Genomic DNA, 21430 nt, shown 5'->3' with positions numbered 1-21430 from the left:
GTCTAATGTCTTACCTTTTCCGAGCGGGGCCAATAGCCTCGGACCTCAAGCACAGAGCCCAAACTCAACATGTGTTTCCACTGTCGGGCTAGTAGCCCCGCTTATACGCCCTAAAACGCATCAATAGAACGACATCACACAACCTCTCCGCTTCACCAGCTAACTGAAAACTAGCTAGATCGCAAAATGATCATGACAGAAGCAAACGTTTAGTTTTTACTTAAAGACTTACGATTCCTTTACGATATAGACGCATCGATATTTGGCATTTTCCATAAATACAAATCTGGTATTTTCCATAAATTTATTATCACAATGGTTAGCAAGTAGCCTTTAGCAGTGCATATAAATATATTTCTGCTTCATACTCTGAACAGTATGCCCGTGGGATTGTAAGGAACTTATTTCAAACACTCGCTGGTGTCTGAAAGTGAGTTTTTAGCTGAATTTTTTTTTAAATGTCTTAAATGTTGAAGTTAGCTGGTAGTCTGATATAATAAGATGGGAAATGAGCAGCGGTGTTGACCATCTCCTGACTGAGGTAAACTCTGTTCATGACCACTCCTCAAGCCCCAGTTGGCGCGCTTTAGACCAAGGTATTCGGCGTGTCCCCGAAGAAGCCCCAACGAGGCCTGATCAAACCCCGGAAGTGACAGTGGAAACTCGACTGGTCCTGATACACACTAGCAGCTCGCTTTTTGCCCGACAGCTCATGGTTTCTTGTTCTAAAATTACAAAATGTAACCTGAAGCCTACATCGCAAGCCATTGCAGCCTCTCTGTGTCTCTTTACGGGGTGAAATTACTAAACGCTTGTGTGTTTTCAGCCCAAAAACTTACATCTTGTCCAATCTCCAGTTTAGTCTGGGCTAAGTGTGCAAAGCTATTAGATTCAGTCACTTTTATTCTTTTCAAATTCCTGAGTAATGGTGTCTGATGCTCAATCTCCCAGGTTATATTGGGGTGGTGAACCGCAGTCAGAAAGACATCGACGGGAAGAAGGACATCAAAACGGCTCTGGCAGCGGAGAGGAAGTTCTTCCTCTCTCATCCATCCTACAGGCACCTGGCGGACACCATGGGAACGCCATACCTGCAGAAGGCCCTCAATCAGGTATGGCTGCAGTCAGTCAATCAAGCTCGGTCATGTGATTCCAGATACTGAAGAACTGCTCTGAAAAACCATTCACAACCCGATTATATGCTCTTGACTTGCAGTTGCAATGCAAATGCTTCAGTTTAACTGTTTAATTTGTGTTTCACAGCAACTGACCAACCACATCCGGGACACTCTGCCGGCTTTCCGTAGTAAACTACAGTCGCAGCTGCTGTCGCTGGACAAAGAGGCGGAGGAGTACCGTCACTACCGGCCGGACGACCCCTCGCGCAAGACCAAAGCCCTACTGCAGTGAGTGCCTCGACTCTCGACTCTACCCGCCTCTCACAGCTCGACTCTCGACTCCACCGCCTCTCACAGCTCGACTCTTGACTCCACCGCCTCTCACAGCTCGACTCTCGACTCCACCGCCTCTCACAGCTCGACTCTCGACTCCACCGCCTCTCACAGCTCGACTCTCGACTCCATCGCCTCTCACAGCTCGATTCTCGACCCCACCGCCTCTCACAGCTCGACTCTCGACTCCACCGCCTCTCACAGCTCGACTCTCGACTCTAACCGCCTCTCACAGCTCGACTCTCGACTCCACCGCCTCTCACAGCTCGACTCTCGACTCCACCGCCTCTCACAGCTCGACTCTCGACTCCACCGCCTCTCACAGCTCGACTCTCGACTCCACCGCCTCTCACAGCTCGACTCTCGACTCCACCGCCTCTCACAGCTCGACTCTCGACTCTAACCGCCTCTCACAGCTCGACTCTCGACTCCACCGCCTCTCACAGCTCGACTCTCGACTCTAACCGCCTCTCACAGCTCGACTCTCGACTCCACCGCCTCTCACAGCTCGACTCTCGACTCCACCGCCTCTCACAGCTCGACTCTCGACTCCACCGCCTCTCACAGCTCGATTCTCAACTTCACCCGCCTCTCACAGCTCGATTCTCGACTCCATCGCCTCTCACAGCTCGACTCTGCACTGCCTCTCACAGCTCGACTCTCGACTCCACTGCTTCTCACAGCTAAACTCTCGACTCCACTGCCTCTAACAGCTAAACTCTCGACTCCACCGCCTCTCACAGCTCAACTCTCGACTCACCCACCTCTCATAGCTCGACTCTCGACTCCACTGCCTCTCACAGCTCGACTCTCGACTCCACCGCCTCTCACAGCTCGACTGTCGACTCCACCGCCTCTCACAGCTCGACTCTCGACTCCACCGCCTCTCACAGCTAAATTTTTGACTCCACCGCCTCTCACAGCTCGACTCTCGACTCCACCCGCCTCTCACAGCTCGATTCTCGACTCCACTGCCTCTCACAGCTCGACTCTCGACTCCACCGCCTCTCACAGCTCGACTCTTGACTCTACCCGCCTCTCACAGCTAAACTCTCGACTCCACCCGCCTCTCACAGCTCAACTCTCGACTCCACCGCCTCTCACAGCTCGACTCTGACTCTAACCGCCTCTCACAGCTAAACTCTCGACTCCACCGCCTCTCACAGCTCGATTCTCGACTCCACCGCCTCTCACAGCTCGATTCTCGACTCCACTGCCTCTCACAGCTCGACTCTCGACTCCACCGCCTCTCACAGCTCGACTCTTGACTCTACCCGCCTCTCACAGCTAAACTCTCGACTCCACCCGCCTCTCACAGCTCAACTCTCGACTCCACCGCCTCTCACAGCTCGACTCTGACTCTAACCGCCTCTCACAGCTAAACTCTCGACTCCACCGCCTCTCACAGCTCGATTCTCGACTCCACCGCCTCTCACAGCTCGATTCTCGACTCCACCGCCTCTCACAGCTCGACTCTCGACTCCGCCGCCTCTCACAGCTCGACTCTTGACTCTACCCGCCTCTCACAGCTAAACTCTCGACTCCACTGCCTCTCGCAGCTTAATTCTCGACTCCACCGCCTCTAACAGCTCGATTCTCGACTCCACCATCTCTCACATGTCGGCTCTCGACTCCACCGCCTCTCACAATTCAACTCTCGACTCACCCACCTCTCATAGCTCGACTCTCGACTCTACCCGCCTCTCACAGCTAAACTCTCGACTCTAACCGCCTTTCACAGCTCGACTCTTGACTCTACCCGCCTCTCACAGCTCAACTCTCGACGCTAACCGCCTCTCACAGCTCAACTCTCGACTCTAACCGCCTCTCACAGCTCGACTCTTGACTCTAACCGCCTCTCACAGCTAAACTCTCGACTCCACCCGCTTCTCACAGCTTAACTCTCGATTCCACCGCCTCTCACAGCTCGACTCTCGATTCCACTGCCTCTCAAAGCTAAACTCTCGACTCCACCGCCTCTCACAGCTCAACTCTCGACTCACCCACCTCTCATAGCTCGACTCTCGACTCTACCCGCCTCTCACAGCTAAACTCTCGAGTCTAACCGCCTCTCACAGCTCGACTCTTGACTCTATCCGCCTCTCACAGCTCAACTCTCGACTCTAACCGCCTCTCACAGCTCAACTCTCGACTCTAACTGCCTCTCACAGCTCGACTCTTGACTCTAACCGCCTCTCACAGCTAAACTCTCAACTCCACCCGCTTCTCACAGCTTAACTCTCGATTCCACCGCCTCTCACAGCTGGACTCTCGATTCCACCGCCTCTCACAGCTGGACTCTCGACTCCAACGCCTCTCACAGCTCGACTCTCGACTCCACCGCCTCTCACAGCTCGACTCTCGACTCCACTGCCTCTCACAGCTCAACTCTCAACTCCACCGCCTCTCACAGCTCGACTCTTAACTCTACCCGCCTCACACAGCTAAACTCTCGACTCCACCCGCCTCTCACAGCTCGACTCTCGACTCCCCCGCCTCTCACAGCTCGACTCTCGACTCCACCGCCTTTCACAGCTCGACTCTTGACTCTACCCGCCTCTCACAGCTAAACTCTCGAATCCACCGTCTCTCACAGCTCAACTCTTGACTCACCCACCTCTCATAGCTCGACTCTCGACTCTACCCGCCTCTCACAGCTAAACTCTCGACTCTAACCGCCTCTCACAGCTCGACTCTTGACTCTACCCGCCTCTCACAGCTCAACTCTCGACTCTAACCGCCTCTCACAGCTCGACTCTTGACTCTACCCGCCTCTCACAGCTAAACTCTCAACTCCACCCGCTTCTCACAGCTTAACTCTCGACTCCAACGCCTCTCACAGCTCGACTCTCGATACCACCGCCTCTCACAGCTCTACTCTCGACTCCACTGCCTCTCACAGCTAAACTCTCGACTCCACCCGCCTCTCACAGCTCGACTCTCGATTCCACCGCCTCTCACAGCTCGACTCTCGACCCCACCCGCCTCTCACAGCTCGACTCTCGACTCCAAACGCCTCTCTCAGCTCGTCTGTACTCCACCGCCTCTCACAGCTCGACTCTCGACTCCACCGCCTCTCACAGCTCGACTCTCGATTCCACCGCCTCTCACAGCTCGACTCTCGAGTCTAGCCGCCTCTCACAGCTAAACTCTCGACTCCACCCGCTTCTCACAGCTTAACTCTCGACTCCACCGCCTCTCACAGCTCGAATCTCGATTCCACCGCCTCTCACAGCTCGACTCTCGACTCCACCCGACTCTCTCAGCTCGTCTCTTGACTCCACCACCTTTCACCGCGAACGCTCGACACTACCCGCCTCTCACAGCTCGACACTCGACTCCACCGCCTCTCACAGCTCGACTCTCGATTCCACCGCCTCTCACAGCTCGACTCTCGACTCCAACGCCTTTCACTGCGAACGCTCGACTCTACCTGCCTCTCACAGCTCGACTCTCGACTCCAACGCCTCTCACAGCTCGACTCTCGACTCCACCCGCCTCTCACAGCTCGATTCTCGACTCCACCGCCTCTCACAGCTCAACTCTTGACTCCCCCGCCTCTCACAGCTAAACTCTCGACTCTCGACTCCACCGCCTCTCACAGCTCGACTCTCGACTCCGCCGCCTCTCACAGCTCGACTTTCGACTCCACCGCCTCTCACAGCTCGACTCTCGACTCCACCCGCCTCTCACAGCTCGACTCTCGACTCCACCGCCTCTCACAGCTTGACTCTCGACTCCACCGCCTCTCACAGCTCGACTCTCGACTATACCCGCCTCTCACAGCTCTACTCTCAATTCCACCGCCTCTCACAGCTCGACTCTCGACTCCACCCGCCTCTCACTCCACCGCCTGTCACAGCTCGACTTTCGACTCCACCGCCTCTCTCAGCTCGACTTTCGACTCCACCGCCTCTCACAGCTCGACTCTCGACTCCACCGCCTCTCTCAGCTCGTCTCTTGACTCCACCACCTTTCACGGCGAACGCTCGACACTACCCGCCTCTCACAGCTCGACACTCGACTCCACCGCCTCTCACAGCTCGACTCTCGATTCCACCGCCTCTCACAGCTCGACTCTCGACTCCAACGCCTCTCACAGCTCGATTCTCGACTCCACCGCCTCTCACAGCTCGACTCTCGACTCCACCCACCTCTCACAGCTCGACTCTCGACTCCACCACCTTTCACCGCAAACGCACGACTCTACCCCGTCTCTCACAGCTCGACTCTCGACTCCACCCGCCTCTCACAGCTCGACTCTAGATTCCACCGCCTCTCACAGCTCGACTCTCAACTCCACCCGCCTCTCACAGCTCGACTCTCGACTCCACCGCCTCTCACAGCTCGACTCTCGACTCCACCACCTCTCTCAGCTCGACTCTCGACTCCACCGCCTCTCACAGCTCGACTCTCAACTCCACCGCCTCTCTCAACTCGTCTCTTGACTCCACCAACTTTCACCGCGAACGCTCGACTCTACCCGCCTCTCACAGCTCGACTCTCGACTCCACCGCCTCTCACAGCTCGACTCTCGACTCCACCGCCTATCACAGCTCGACTCTCGACTCCACCGCCTCTCACAGCTCGACTCTCGACTCCATCTCACAGCTCGACTCTCGACTCCAACGCCTCTCACAGCTCGATTCTCGACTCCACCGCCTCTCACAGCTCGACTCTCGACTCCACCCGCCTCTCACAGCTCGTCTCTTGACTCCACCACCTTTCACTGCGAACGCTCGACTCTACACGCCTCTCACAGCTCGACTCTCGACTCCAACGCCTCTCACAGCTCGACTCTCGACTCCACCCGACCTCTCACAGCTCGATTCTCGACTCCACTGCCTCTCACAGCTCGACTCTCGACTCCACCGCCTCTCACAGCTCGACTCTCGACTCCACCGCCTCTCACAGCTCGACTCTCGACTCCACCGCCTCTCACAGCTCGACTCTCGACTCCACCTTCTCTCACAGCTCGACTCTCGACTCCACCGCCTCTCACAGCTCGACTCTCGACTCCACCGCCTCTCACAGCTCGACTCTCGACTCCACCGTCTCTCACAGCTCGATTCTCGACTCCACCGCCTCTCACAGCTCGACTCTCGACTCCACTGCCTCTCACAGCTCGACTCTCGACTCCACCGCCTCTCACAGCTTGACTCTCGACTCCACTGCCTCTCACAGCTCGACTCTCGACTCCACCCGCCTCTCACAGCTCGATTCTCGACTCCACCGCCTCTCACAGCTCGACTCTCGACTCCACCCGCCTCTCACAGCTCGACTCTCGACTCCACCGACTCTCACAGCTCGACTCTCGACTCCACCCGCCTCTCACAGCTCGATTCTCGACTCCACTGCCTCTCACAGCTCGATTCTCGACTCCACTGCCTCTCACAGCTCGACTCTCGACTCCACCGCCTCTCTCAGCTCGACTCTCGACTCCACCGCCTCTCACAGCTCGACTCTCGACTCCATCTCACAGCTCGACTCTCGACTCCAACGCCTCTCACAGCTCGATTCTCGACTCCACCGCCTCTCACAGCTCGACTCTCGACTCCACCCGCCTCTCACAGCTCGTCTCTTGACTCCACCACCTTTCACTGCGAACGCTCGACTCTACACGCCTCTCACAGCTCGACTCTCGACTCCAACGCCTCTCACAGCTCGACTCTCGACTCCACCCGCCTCTCACAGCTCGATTCTCGACTCCACCGCCTCTCACAGCTCGACTCTCGACTCCACCTCCTCTCTCAGCTCGACTCTCGACTCCACCGCCTCTCACAGCTCGACTCTCGACTCCATCTCACAGCTCGACTCTCGACTCCAACGCCTCTCACAGCTCGATTCTCGACTCCACCGCCTCTCACAGCTCGACTCTCGACTCCACCCGCCTCTCACAGCTCGTCTCTTGACTCCACCACCTTTCACTGCGAACGCTCGACTCTACACGCCTCTCACAGCTCGACTCTCGACTCCAACGCCTCTCACAGCTCGACTCTCGACTCCACCCGCCTCTCACAGCTCGATTCTCGACTCCACCGCCTCTCACAGCTCGACTCTCGACTCCACCCGCCTCTCACAGCTCGATTCTCGACTCCACCGCCTCTCACAGCTCGACTCTCGACTCCACCCGCCTCTCACAGCTCGATTCTCGACTCCACTGCCTCTCACAGCTCGACTCTCGACTCCACCGCCTCTCTCAGCTCGACTCTCGACTCCACCGCCTCTCAAAGGGGCAAATTTGAGAAGCTGTAATGATCTGGGGGGTATTTTGAGCTGAAATTTCACAAACACATTCTGGAGACACCATAGATATATATTAAATCTTGTGTGAAGGGGCATAATATGTCACTTTTAAGACATACAGTATAATTCAAGTCAGAAATATATTTTATGATCACTAAATCAACCAAAATACATGGTCTCTAACCCAATGCATAACTCAAAGTCTGCCTCATAGAAGTTCAAACGGTCTTAATTGTGACGACGTGTTCTAGTCAAGATGTACATAGAGCATTCCCACCTCTTAACTAGTGAACCTGAATCACATGACAGATACCTGTTTTCCTCTGTACAACTGAAGCTCAGAATATCACTTTAGTAGAAATGGACGGCCATCACTGTCCTCTATGGCTGAGGGAGTACTTCTCGTAAATAGGATCGCCAGTTTTTTCTTTCAGTTAGTTTTACTTGCCAGTATCCATTTCCTTTCATAATTCGTATTATATTCAAACAAAATACTCCAAGTTGCTCTTTGCATGAATGTTTATTAACGAGTCAGTTCAGTCAGCAGAGCGGCTCAATGAACAGATCAGACACACATGTGTATGTCAGCAAACTCAGACAGAAGTTGCAGATGTCTGTTTGTGTTGGTGACAGAATGGTTCAGCAGTTCTCAGTGGACTTTGAGAAGCGCATTGAAGGCTCTGGTGATCAGGTAGACACCGTTGAGCTGTCGGGTGGAGCTAAGATCAACCGCATCTTCCACGAGCGCTTCCCCTTTGAGCTGGTCAAGGCAGGTGTCAGCACACGCACTCTACCCAATACGATTTCGCATTTTTTTACTTCTTCATCCAAAGTTTTCTTGTGTTTCCTTATGCAGATGGAGTGCGATGAGAAGGAAATGCGTCGTGAAATCAGCTACGCCATCAAGAACATTCATGGCATCAGGTGAGAGTTTGTTTTACTCGTTCATATGTTAATTGAGAGTGTTGAGATCAAGTATGCACGACCTGTCACAAATCCTTTTTAGTTCCTCACTTTGGTAACGCTTTATTTCGATAGTCCACTTTAGACATTCAACTAACTATAAGTAACTTTGCAGCTACGTGTTAACTAACTGTCATTAGAGTATTAGTAGACTGTCTGCTTAATATCTGCTAACACTTTATTATGTTGGTCCCCCAACAGACACTCTACTGACTATAAGGAACTTAGCAACTACAAGTCAACTTGTTCTCCTAACCCGAACCCTAACACCTAACCATAACCTAACAGTCTACTGACAGTCTACAACAGCCTACTAATACTCTAATGACAGTTAGTTGACATGTAGTTGAAAAGTTACTTATAGTTAGTAGAATGTCTAAAGTGACTATCGAAATAAAGTATAACCCACACGTTTATTGTAGATCCATGGATTTCATGATTAGATGTGTATTATAAGTGAGGCCCCTGGTGTTTTTTGCAGTCCTGAGGGAACTTGAGCATAATTGTGTTTGTTTGTTTGTGACGCAGGACGGGTTTGTTCACTCCAGACATGGCCTTTGAGGCAATTGTGAAGAAGCAGGTTGTGAAGATAAAGCAGCCGTGTATTAAATGTATTGACCTGGTGGTTCAGGAGCTAATCAACACAGTCCGTCAGTGCTCCAATAAGGTAAACAAGTCATGGCTGAATATAACACATCTTTACCGCTGAACTGACCAATCAGCATCCAGGACCAGAACTATCCTGAACTGTGACTGATTTAGAAGGAGCTCTAGGATAGACAGCAGCCAGAAAGAGGTTCACTTGTTCACTTGTGTTGCTGTTTAAATGCCATCCAATGGCTGATGTGTGTGTATCTCAAATGCTACTCTCAGAAATAACTTCACTTTTCTTTATCATTCTTCATTGTTCATATCGCTCAGTGAGGAACTGCCAGTGTAGTTCAACACATTCAAGTAATAAACTGAAATCTTTATTTGCTCAGCCCCATGTCACTAAAATGCTCAGCCCCAATGTCACTTCTTCCATAGAACACAAAAAATGGAAATTGGGAAACAGCTTGACTGGAAGAAACCCACTTCTTCACCAGAAGAGACAGGAGTGAAAGGAAAAACCAATGAGGGCTGTGAATTGTCTTGCTGAACAAACTAGTCCACTTCTCAGTTCCACCTCCTGAAATTTCCCAAATCTGTTGATATTTGCATGGCGACTACACCAAGGTCGACTCTCAGACCCAAATCTTTTAGAAAACTGAGAATATTATGTGTGACGTAGCCAGCCGGTCTGAGCGGACCGCTGCCAACCGGTTGTGGAGAATTCAACATGCGGATGCCCTGGAGCTTCAGACGGGCTTGTGCTGCGTCATTCACTTTGTGAAAGAATCTGAAAGCTAAAATGGAAAGACTGCCTTGCCCCTGAAGGGCAATGTCATAATTTGCCTGTTCCCCTGCACAATCTGAATATGAAAATATGCCTCCTTCAGGCATCTATCTGATGTGTCGTCAGATCGTCTAGCATCAGTATTCAGAGGAACCATTACATAATAGTGAAAATCAACCGTCTCACATCCAAAATTGTGTGCAACTCGCTGTCTTTCTTAGGTACAAAAAAAATCAAACCACCGTGGTGAGAACTCCATTGGACACAAGTGGATGATGTTGCAACTGAATACCATGCTTTATCATCCAAAGGATCCATTTGGGAACTGGCAGCATCATCTCCGTATGATTTGAAGTGCAGTGATTTTCAGAGACCCCAAGACTGCAACAGCAGAAATCCCTGCATAAACCAGCTGTTCTATTCTGGTTAGGGCTGGTATAGTGCTAATCTAGCTGGTGAACCAGCATAGTTATGTTGTTCTACAGAAAAACAGAGCTGGTGTAGCTGGTCCACAGGCTCTCCCACTTCCCATGCTGGGACCAGCTTATAAAACATGCTGATGAACAGCAACACTGGAATTTTCAGCAGGGATTGCTGCAGCAGGGAGGCTGAACTCACTCTACAGAACCCAAGAATGGGGGTTCCTTTGACTTTAAACTGTGACACACGAATAGGGGAATAGGGGACAGTGTGTGACCTGAACAGCCTGACTCTTATACTGTTATAGGAGGAATATAGTGCTTCGGACTGTGTTTAAAGTAGGGGTTTCTAACCCTGCTCCTGAAGATCTGCTGACACCTTTTCCTAAACTGCTCCACAAGATAAGTCGTTGTCAAGTCAAGAAATGCCGTTGTTTTTAAGTCACCTGAACACCTTGGTTAGCTGGTTCAGGTGTGATGTTCATGTTGATCTTCACCTGTAATAAAGCGAAGGCACAAACTCAACTAAGGCTCAACTAAATTCTAGCACAACATGGGCATTCCAGATCAATCATGTCGCCTTCAATTAGTTTCAACTTCAGTTTCTACTCTAAATCTGCTCTCCAGTGTGCTTGTGTCCTTAGTCTCGTCTGACCAACTGAACAGAAGAAATGAACCAGAGAAGATTCACACCTCAAAGAAGGCGGAGCCTCATAGCCACTCCCGCCTATTACATCATCACCACTGACCAATGCGAGTTTGAAGGTGTTTACCTGCCTGAGCAAACTTTTCCAGACGCTGTTTCAAACTCCAGAAACAAACGTCAAATGAACTCCGTTTTGGCCTGATTGTGTTCAAAATGACACCACACAAGTTCTAGAAGTATATTTTTCTTCGTAAATTGGGGTCTTGACATTATCATCACAGTAGTCCATATAATTATCATGCACTATATTTCAAGTCATACAGTAAACTTGTGCAGAGCCAGATCTCCACAAAGTAACAACTTAACGGAGGTGTGTTTTTCAAGCAAAGCCATGTTAACCGTTTGGTTACATTGTTGCAGTGTAGTTTAGTAGTGTGACATGCAGCCACTAATCATAAAACTATTGGTCAGATTTTTAATATTGTATTTTTTTTTCTGCATATTCAGCTGGATTCTTTCCCAACCCTGCGAGAGGAAACAGAGCGGATTGTCACAACTCATATCCGTGACAGAGAGAGCAAAGCCAAAGAGCAGGTACGATATGCCTGGATATTTGTGAACGTAGGGTATATAATGAGATTACGGCTCTGTAATGAGATTACGGCTCTGTACTGTTCGTGTGCACACACTGTATGTGCATCTGTATGTCTCTGCAGGTTTTGCTGCTTATTGACGTTCAGCTCGCATACATTAACACCAACCACGAGGATTTCATTGGCTTTGCAAAGTATGTACAACACTAGGAAATGTTTGCCTGAGCACATGCCCAGACAAGTTCTGATTGCATAACCATATGTATTAGATATTATATGTTTAATCTGTATGTCATATTCACCACTGCTATCCCTCTCTCACTCTATCAGTGCTCAGCAGCGAAGTAACCAAGCAAACAAGAAGAGTTCTGCTGGAAACCAGGTCAGTGTGTCCAAAATGTGCATTTGTGAAGGCCATATACAAAGTTCTGTCTTGAAACTCTAGCTGGCGCAGGCTGACAGGTCCTTAACTTATTTCGCTTGCAATCACATCATTCTCTATAGGGCACTGCTGATTGGCTCCTACTGTATTAGTAGCCAATGAGCTCGCTACTTAACTTTCAAATACGTGGTCAGCATTTGCTGTAGTAGTTTGCAGTGCGCTTTCAGAAACCCTCCACCTTCCCCAAATCCATCTGTATAGATATGCTACTGGTAATGCTATGGGTAAATAATGTATGCCATATGGTACAGCAGCAGCATGTCTTGCTCACAGGAGCGTGTCGTGTATGTATTGCCAGTAGCAAGTCCTTTACTTATTCTGCAGCAGCAGCAATAACAGCAGCAGTAGTAGCAGTAGTAGCAATAGCAGCAGGAGCAGCAGCAAAAACAGCAGCAGCAGCAATAGCAGTAGTAGGAGCAGCAGGAGTAATAACAGCAGCAATAACATTAGCAGCAGCAGCAGAAATAAACAACAGCAGCAGCAACAGCAATAGCAGAAATAACATTAGCAGCTATCACAAAAGCAGCAGCAATAACATTAGCAGCAGCAGCAATAAACAACAACAGCAGCAATCATAGCAGCAGAAAAAACAGCAGCTGCACTAGAAGCAATAACAGCAGAAGCAATAACAGTAATAACCACAATAACAGCAGCAACAGCAAATAACAGCAGCAGCAGCAGGAGTAATAACAGCAGCAATAACAGCAGCAGCAGCAACAGCAATAACAGCAGCAGGAGTAATAACAACAGCAATAACAGCAGCAATAACAGCAGCATCATCAGCAATAACAGCAGTAGCAGCATCAGAAATAACAGCAGCAGCAGCAGCCATAGCAGCAACAGCAATAACAGCAGCATCATCAGCAATAACAGCAGTAGCAGCATCAGCAATAACAGCAGCAGCAATAACAGCAGGAGTTGCAGCAATAACAGCAGCATGAACAGCTGCTGCAGCAGCAGGAGTAATAACAGCAGCAATAACAGCAGCAAAAACAGCAGCAATAACAGCAACAGCAATAACAGCAACAGCAAAAACAGCAGCAATAACAGCAGTAGCAGCAACATCAGCAATAACAGCAGGAGTAGCAGCAATAAAAGCAGCAATAACAGCAGCAGCAGCAATAACAGCAGCAGCAATAACAGCAGCAGCAATAACAGCAGGAGTAGCAGCAATAACAGCAGCAATAACAGCAGGAGTAGCAGCAATAACAGCAGCAGCAGAAATAGCAGCAGGAGTAATAACAGCAGCAGCAATAACAGCAACAGCAATAACAGCAGGGGTAGCAGCAATAACAGCAGCAGCAATAACAGCAACAGCAATAACAGCAACAGCAATAACAGCAACAGCAAAAACAGCAGCAATAACAGCAGCAGCAGCAATAACAGCAGCAATAACAGCAGGAGTAGCAGCAATAACAGCAGCAGCAGAAATAGCAGCAGGAGTAATAACAGCAGCAGCAATAACAGCAACAGCAATAACAGCAGGGGTAGCAGCAATAACAGCAGCAGCAATAACAGCAACAGCAATAACAGCAACAGCAATAACAGCAACAGCAAAAACAGCAGCAATAACAGCAGAAGCAGCATCATCAGCAATAACAGCAGGAGTAGCAGCAATAACAGCAGCAGCAGCAGGAGTAATAACAGCAGCAATGACAGCAGCAGCTGCAGCAGCAGGAGTAATAACAACAGCAATAACAGCAGCAATAACAGCAGCTGCAGCCGCAGGAGTAATAACAACAGCAATAACAGCAGCAATAACAGCAGCTGCAGCAGCAGGAGTAATAACAGCAGCAGCAACACCAAAAACAGCAGCAATAACAGCAGCAATAACAGCAGTAGCAGCATCATCAGCAATAACGGCAGCAGCAGCAGCAATAACAGCAACAGCAATAACAGCAACAGCAAAAACAGCAACAGCAAAAACAGCAGCAATAACAGCAGCAATAACAGCAGTAGCAGCATCATCAGCAATAACGGCAGCAGCAGCAGCAATAACAGCAGCAGCAATAACAGCAGCAGCAATAACAGCAACAGCAATAACAGCAACAGCAAAAACAGCAGCAATAACAGCAGTAGCAGCAACATCAGTAATAACAGCAGGAGTAGCAGCAATAACAGCAGCAATAACAGCAGCAGCAATAACAGCAGCAGCAATAAGAGCAACAGCAATAACAGCAGGAGTAGCAGCAATAACAGCAGCAGCAGAAATAGCAGCAGGAGTAATAACAGCAAGAGCAATAACAGCAGGAGTATCCGCAATAACAGCAGCAGCAATAACAGCAACAGCAATAACAGCAACAGCAAAAACAGCAGCAATAACAGCAGTAGCAGCATCATCAGCAATAACAGCAGGAGTAGCAGCAATAACAGCAGCAATAACAGCAGCAGCAATAACAGCAGCAATAACAGCAGTAGCAGCATCATCAGCAATAACAGCAGGAGTAGTAGCAATAACAGCAGCAATAACAGCAGCAGCAGCAATAACAGCAGCAGCAATAACAGCAGCAGCAATAACAGCAGCAATAACAGCAGCAATAACAGCAGTAGCAGCATCATCAGCAATAACAGCAGGAGTAGCAGCAATAACAGCAGCAATAACAGCGGCAGCAATAACAGCAGCAGTAATAACAGCAGGAGTAGCAGCAATAACAGCAGCAATAACAGCAGCAGCAGCAGCAATAACAGCAGCAGCAATAACAGCAACAGCAATAACAGCAGCAGCAGAAATAGCAGCAGTAGCACCAGGAGTAATAACAGCAGCAGCAGCAGAAATAGCAGCAGTAGCAGCAGGAGTAATAACAGCAGCAATAATAGCAGCAGCAGCCACAGCAATAACAGCATCAACAGCAATAATAAAAGCAGCAGCTGGGGTAGAAATGACAGCAGCAGCAATAACAGCAATAACAGCAACAGCAATAACAGCAACAGCAATAACAGCAGCAGCAACAGCAATAACAGAATCAGCAGCAATAATAAAAGCAGCAGCAACAGCAATAACAGAATCAGCAGCAATAATAACAGCAGCAGCAACAGCAATAACAGAATCAGCAGCAATAATAAAAGCAGCAGCAACAGCAATAACAGAATCAGCAGCAATAATAAAAGCAGCAGCAACAGCAATAACAGAATCAGCAGCAACAGCAATAACAGAATCAGCAGCAATAATAACAGCAGCTGCAACAGCAATAACCGAATCAGCAGCAATAATAAAAGCAGCAGCAACAGCAATAACAGAATCAGCAGCAATAATAAAAGCAGCAGCAACAGCAATAACAGAATCAGCAGCAATAATAAAAGCAGCAGCAACAGCAATAACAGAATCAGCAGCAATAATAAAAGCAGCAGCAACAGCAATAACAGAATCAGCAGCAATAATAAAAGCAGCTGCAACAGCAATAACAGAATCAGCAGCAATAATAAAAGCAGCAGCTGGGGTAGAAATGACAGCAGCATCAGCAATAACAGCAACAGCAACAGCAATAACAGCATCAGCAATAACAGCATCAGCAATAACAGCATCAGCAGCAATAATAAAAGCAGCAGCAACAGCAATAACAGAATCAGCAGCAACAGCAATAACAGAATCAGCAGCAATAATAAAAGCAGCAGCAACAGCAATAACAGAATCAGCAGCAACAGCAATAACAGAATCAGCAGCAATAATAACAGCAGCTGCAACAGCAATAACCGAATCAGCAGCAATAATAAAAGCAGCAGCAACAGCAATAACAGAATCAGCAGCAATAATAAAAGCAGCAGCAACAGCAATAACAGAATCAGCAGCAATAATAAAAGCAGCTGCAACAGCAATAACAGAATCAGCAGCAATAATAAAAGCAGCAGCTGGGGTAGAAATGACAGCAGCATCAGCAATAACAGCAACAGCAACAGCAATAACAGCATCAGCAATAACAGCATCAGCAATAACAGCATCAGCAGCAATAATAAAAGATAAAAGCAGCAGCTGGGGTAGAAATGACAGCATCAGCAACAGCAATAACAGCAGCAGCAATAAAAGCAGTGTAGCAGATCTATTTTGCCGAGACCAAACATATCAACATTGTCTGCTATATCAAATATTACCATGCCAAACACTCAGAGCTGTCATGACAGAACTGTGTTTATGACACTCCAGATATTAATGCTGTTCAGTTTTTTGTTGCCATTTGATGTGCTTTGACTTTCTTTCTGCTCTGCTTATACCATCATTTATCCACTGCAGGATAAATGTCCTTCGGTTTTGATCATGTTATGGACATTTTAAGTTTGTATGTTTATGTTCTGAAAAACACGTGTCATGTTTTCTCACCTCCCTCCTGTGTGAACGAGTGGCTCCCGCATGACGAGCTGCTGTCTTTTCCCTCAGGAGCTCCAGGTAAGAGCGCCTGTTCTTTCTGACTGTGACTGTGATGAGAGATAGAAACTCCTCTGGGGTTGCCGATGCATCATTACTACAGCATTCACAAAGTTTAACTCACTCAAGTCCTGTATGTTTCCTCATTACTTTCATTTAGTGGGACGTCACCTTTGTGTGTTATTTTTCTCATTGCCGTTCCCATGGCTCTCTCACACGACGCTGTGCTCTGTGTGTTAGTAATGTTGTACTGCCTCTGACAGCGTAGACCTGACGTCACACACACACACATCGTAGACCTGACGTCACACACACACACATCGTAGACCTGACGTCACACACACACATCGTAGACCTGACGTCACACACACACACACAGCGTAGACCTGACGTCACACACACACACATCGTAGACCTGACGTCACACACACACACATCGTAGACCTGACGTCACACACACACACATCGTAGACCTGACGTCACACACACACACATCGTAGACCTGACGTCACACACACACACAGCGTAGACCTGACGTCACACACACACACAGCGTAGACCTGACGTCACACACACACACAGCGTAGACCTGACGTCACACACACACACATCGTAGACCTGACGTCACACACACAGACAGCGTAGACCTGACGTCACACACACACACATCGTAGACCTGACGCCACACACACACACAGCGTAGACCTGACGTCACACACACACAGCGTAGACCTGACGTCACACACACACTCAGCGTAGACCTGACGTCACACACACACACATTGTAGACCTGACGTCACACACACAGACAGCGTAGACCTGACGTCACACACACACACATCGTAGACCTGACGTCACACACACAGACAGCGTAGACCTGACGTCACACACACACACATCGTAGACCTGACGCCACACACACACACAGCGTAGACCTGACGTCACACACACACACACAGCGTAGACCTGACGTCACACACACACACATCGTAGACCTGACGCCACACACACACACAGCGTAGACCTGACGTCACACACACACACACAGCGTAGACCTGACGTCACACACACACACATCGTAGACCTGACGCCACACACACACACAGCGTAGACCTGACGTCACACACACACACACAGCGTAGACCTGACGTCACACACACACACAGCATAGACCTGACGCCACACACAGCGTAGACCTGACGTCACACACACACACAGCGTAGACCTGACGTCACACACACACACACAGCGTAGACCTGACGTCACACACACACAGCGTAGACCTGACGTCACACACACACACACAGCGTAGACCTGACGTCACACACACACACAGCGTAGACCTGACGTCACACACACACACACAGCGTAGACCTGACGTCACACACACACACACAGCGTAGACCTGACGTCACACACACACACACACACACACACACACACACACACACACACACACACACACACACACACACACACACACAGCGTAGACCTGACGTCACACACACACACACAGCGTAGACCTGACGTCACACACACACACACACACACACACACACACACACACACACACACACACACACACAGCGTAGACCTGACGTCACACACACACACACAGCGTAGACCTGACGTCACACACACACACACACACACACACACACACACACACACACACACACACACACACACACAGCGTAGACCTGACCTTAAGAATAGTTTTTTCTTATTTTTCCCATTCACACCAGGATAGATTAATCCATAATAAAATATCTATTTGCTTTTCTGCATTCAGAGAAAAGGAACATCTGAAGCATCAAATAATTTTCCAAATGAATAGATGCATTTCACAGAATATTTTATGCAAAGAGGTGGTAAAAATGTGTGTATGCAGTAATTACAGTTAAAGGAAACTGTTTTGTCACAGTGCAGTCTGTATAAAAACACATTTTATTCACGTATGTGTAGAACTATAGGGCTGTCACACAGATAACAGTGTTTGCCATTAATTAATTAATTATTAATGAACTCCCTCAGTTTCCTAATGAACCAGAAATCAACAAAACAACATTAAAAGGAAAATGATGTATACCATACACTGAAATTACTTGTAAATTTCACTAATAATTACAAAGAAACGGCATGTATTTGAATTTGAATTAAATAGAAGAAAGTGTACTGGTTCTTTCTAGCTCATTATCTGACGTTAATGTTATTTCCAGCGGTTTTCAGCTTCTGTGGAGCGAGTTGCCTCGTCATGAACAGATTTAAAGTGAACTCGTCAGTGTTTTCCTCTGGTGGAGCAGCACAGAATCATCACTATTCACTTACACTGACCCATTCATGTGCTGAGACTCGGAGTTTGTAGCTCATATTGGACTCGTTCAGGTGTTGAGTGTTGAGTATCCTGTCATGTTAGTGTAGATTAGAGTCTGTGTTTGATGGGTTTCAGTATCAGCTGTACCAGTTCTCCGCAGCTCATGTGTGAAACACAAGCGTTCCTCTTTTTACCTTCAGCATACTGTGGTAAAGTTGCAGATTAGTTGCAGTGATGAGAGGTAAGCAAGGGAACAGTACGATGCTGTAATCTCCATGTGTGGGTCAAGGTTAAGGAGCATGTGTCTGTGTGTGTCTCTCTCTTCAGGCCTCATCTCCTCCATCTTCTGGCATCATTGTAAGCATCAGGTTCTTGTGTGTAATAATAAATGCACTGGAGGTGAAGAACAGCACAGTGTAGTTCAGTTCAGCACTGCATGCGTCAGAGAGAACATCTACTGTCGGCTCTCTCACACTCGATTCACAAAGTATTCAGAAAGTCTTGCATTTTTCCACACTGCAACTTTATTCTGAAATGTTTTCCACATCTACACTCCATACCATATAAGATCAGAGCAAAACCTGAAAGATTGCTTGCATTCAGACCCTTTGCTGTGACGCTTAGTTCAGCTCTGGATAATCTTTGAAAAGTTTCTACTCTCTGATTGGAGTAAATGTGTGGCATGATTTGGACAGACACATAACTAGGATACGTTTTAGGAACATTTTGTTAACGTTTCCCATTACGTTATGAAAAAGTTATTTCTGAATGTTCAAAACATCCAATGTTTTAAATGTTTTAAAAATGTGTTTTATTGGTTATATGAGGGTTAAAGGTACATTCCATTATATAATTCTTCACACATTATGGGAATGTTACTTTTGAATGTTCTCTTTAACATTTAAACAATGTTAGAAGAACATGCAACTGAAACGTATCAGAAGAAACGCTCCATGAACGATGTAATGTTTTCTTCTAATGATTTGAGAACGTTATTAAAGACCAGATAACTTTGAAAAAAACATTCTTTTAAAGTTACTGGAAGAACTTTTGTTCATAACTTTGAGAGAACGTTCTCTGTTGGCTGGATAAGAACTAAACAATTGGGATAAAGAAGCTGATGTCTCTCCCGAGATCATGTGTTGAGAACCTGACAGAAGGAGAAATGAACACATGAACACCTCAGCTCCAGACGTCATGCCCGCTCATCACCTGCATAGTACAATTGGAGAGATAAACATGGCCAAACACAGAGATCTGAGGGGGGTTCCTCAGATAAACATGGCCAAACACAGAGATCTGTGGGGGGTTTCTCAGATAAACATGGCCATTAAACACAGAGATCTGTGGGGGGTTTCTCAGATAAACATGGCCATTAAACACAGAGATCTGAGGAGGGTTCTCAGATAATCATGGCCAAACACAGAGATCTGAGGGGGGTTTCTCAGATAAACATGGCCAAACACAGAGATCTGTGGGGGGTTTCTCAGATAATCATGGCCAAACACAGAGATCTGAGGGGGTTCCTCAGATAAACATGGCCAAACACAGAGATCTGAGGGGGGTTTCTCAGATAAACATGGCCATTAAACACAGAGATCTGAGGGGGGTTTCTCAGATAAACATGGCCAAACACAGAGATCGGAAGGGGTTTCTCAGATAAACATGGCCAAATACAGAGATCTTAGGGGGGTTCTCAGATAAACATGGCCAAACACAGAGATCTTAGGGGGGTTCTCAGATAAACATGGCCAAACACAGAGATCTGTGGGGGGTTTCTCAGATAAACATGGCCATTAAACACAGAGAGCTGAGGGGGGTTCCTCAGATAAACATGACCAAACACAGAGATCTGATGGGGGTTTCTCAGATAAACATGGCCAAACGCAGAGACCTGAGAGGGGTTCTCAGATAAACATGGCCATTAAACACAGAGATCTGTGGGGGGTTTCTCAGATAAACATGGCCATTAAACACAGAGATCTGAGGGGGGGGGGGGGGGTTCTCAGATAAATATGGCCAAACACAGAGATCTGAGGAGGGTTCTTAGATAAACATGGCCAAACAGAGATCTGTGGGGGGTTTCTCAGATAAACATGGCCATTAAACACAGAGATCTGTGGGGGGTTTCTCAGATAAACATGGCCATTAAACACAGAGATCTGAGGGGGGTTTCTCAGATAAACATGGCCAAACGCAGAGATCTGAGGGGGGTTCTCAGATAAACATGGCCAAACACAGAGATCTGAGGAGGGTTCTCAGATAAACATGGCCAAACACAGAGATCTGTGGGGGGTTTCTCAGATAAACATGGCCATTAAACACAGAGATCTGTGGGGGGTTTCTCAGATAAACATGGCCAAACACAGAGATCTGAGGGGGGTTCCTCAGATAAACATGGCCAAACACAGAGATCTGTGGGGGGTTTCTCAGATAAACATGGCCATTAAACACAGAGATCTGTGGGGGGTTTCTCAGATAAACATGGCCATTAAACACAGAGATCTGAGGAGGGTTCTCAGATAATCATGGCCAAACACAGAGATCTGAGGGGGGTTTCTCAGATAAACATGGCCAAACACAGAGATCTGTGGGGGGTTTCTCAGATAATCATGGCCAAA

General features: G+C 48.3%; 1 protein-coding gene across 4 annotated transcripts in view; it reads left to right on the top strand.

Moving 5' to 3' along the window:
• Positions 1-21430, top strand: part of dnm3b (dynamin 3b) — a 55559-nt gene that overhangs the window by 8656 nt on the left and 25473 nt on the right. For 2 of the 4 annotated variants that reach the window (XM_077217304.1, XM_077217302.1), the window contains exons 7-14: positions 952-1112; positions 1264-1406; positions 8331-8466; positions 8554-8621; positions 9189-9327; positions 11611-11697; positions 11820-11890; positions 12027-12084. In XM_077217304.1, the coding sequence (XP_077073419.1) occupies positions 952-1112; positions 1264-1406; positions 8331-8466; positions 8554-8621; positions 9189-9327; positions 11611-11697; positions 11820-11890; positions 12027-12084 (863 nt within the window). The remainder of the gene's footprint in view (positions 1-951; positions 1113-1263; positions 1407-8330; positions 8467-8553; positions 8622-9188; positions 9328-11610; positions 11698-11819; positions 11891-12026; positions 12085-21430) is intronic. The other 2 variants (XM_077217305.1, XM_077217303.1) reach the window with 1 other exon arrangement.

The sequence above is a fragment of the Siphateles boraxobius genome, unplaced genomic scaffold (genome assembly GCF_051911475.1).
Source record: "Siphateles boraxobius isolate OS27281-9 unplaced genomic scaffold, OSU_SipBor_1 72, whole genome shotgun sequence".
Lineage (NCBI taxonomy): Eukaryota > Metazoa > Chordata > Actinopteri > Cypriniformes > Leuciscidae > Siphateles > Siphateles boraxobius.
Note: the sequence above shows the minus strand (reverse complement) of the source record. Positions and strands in the feature narration are given on the sequence as shown.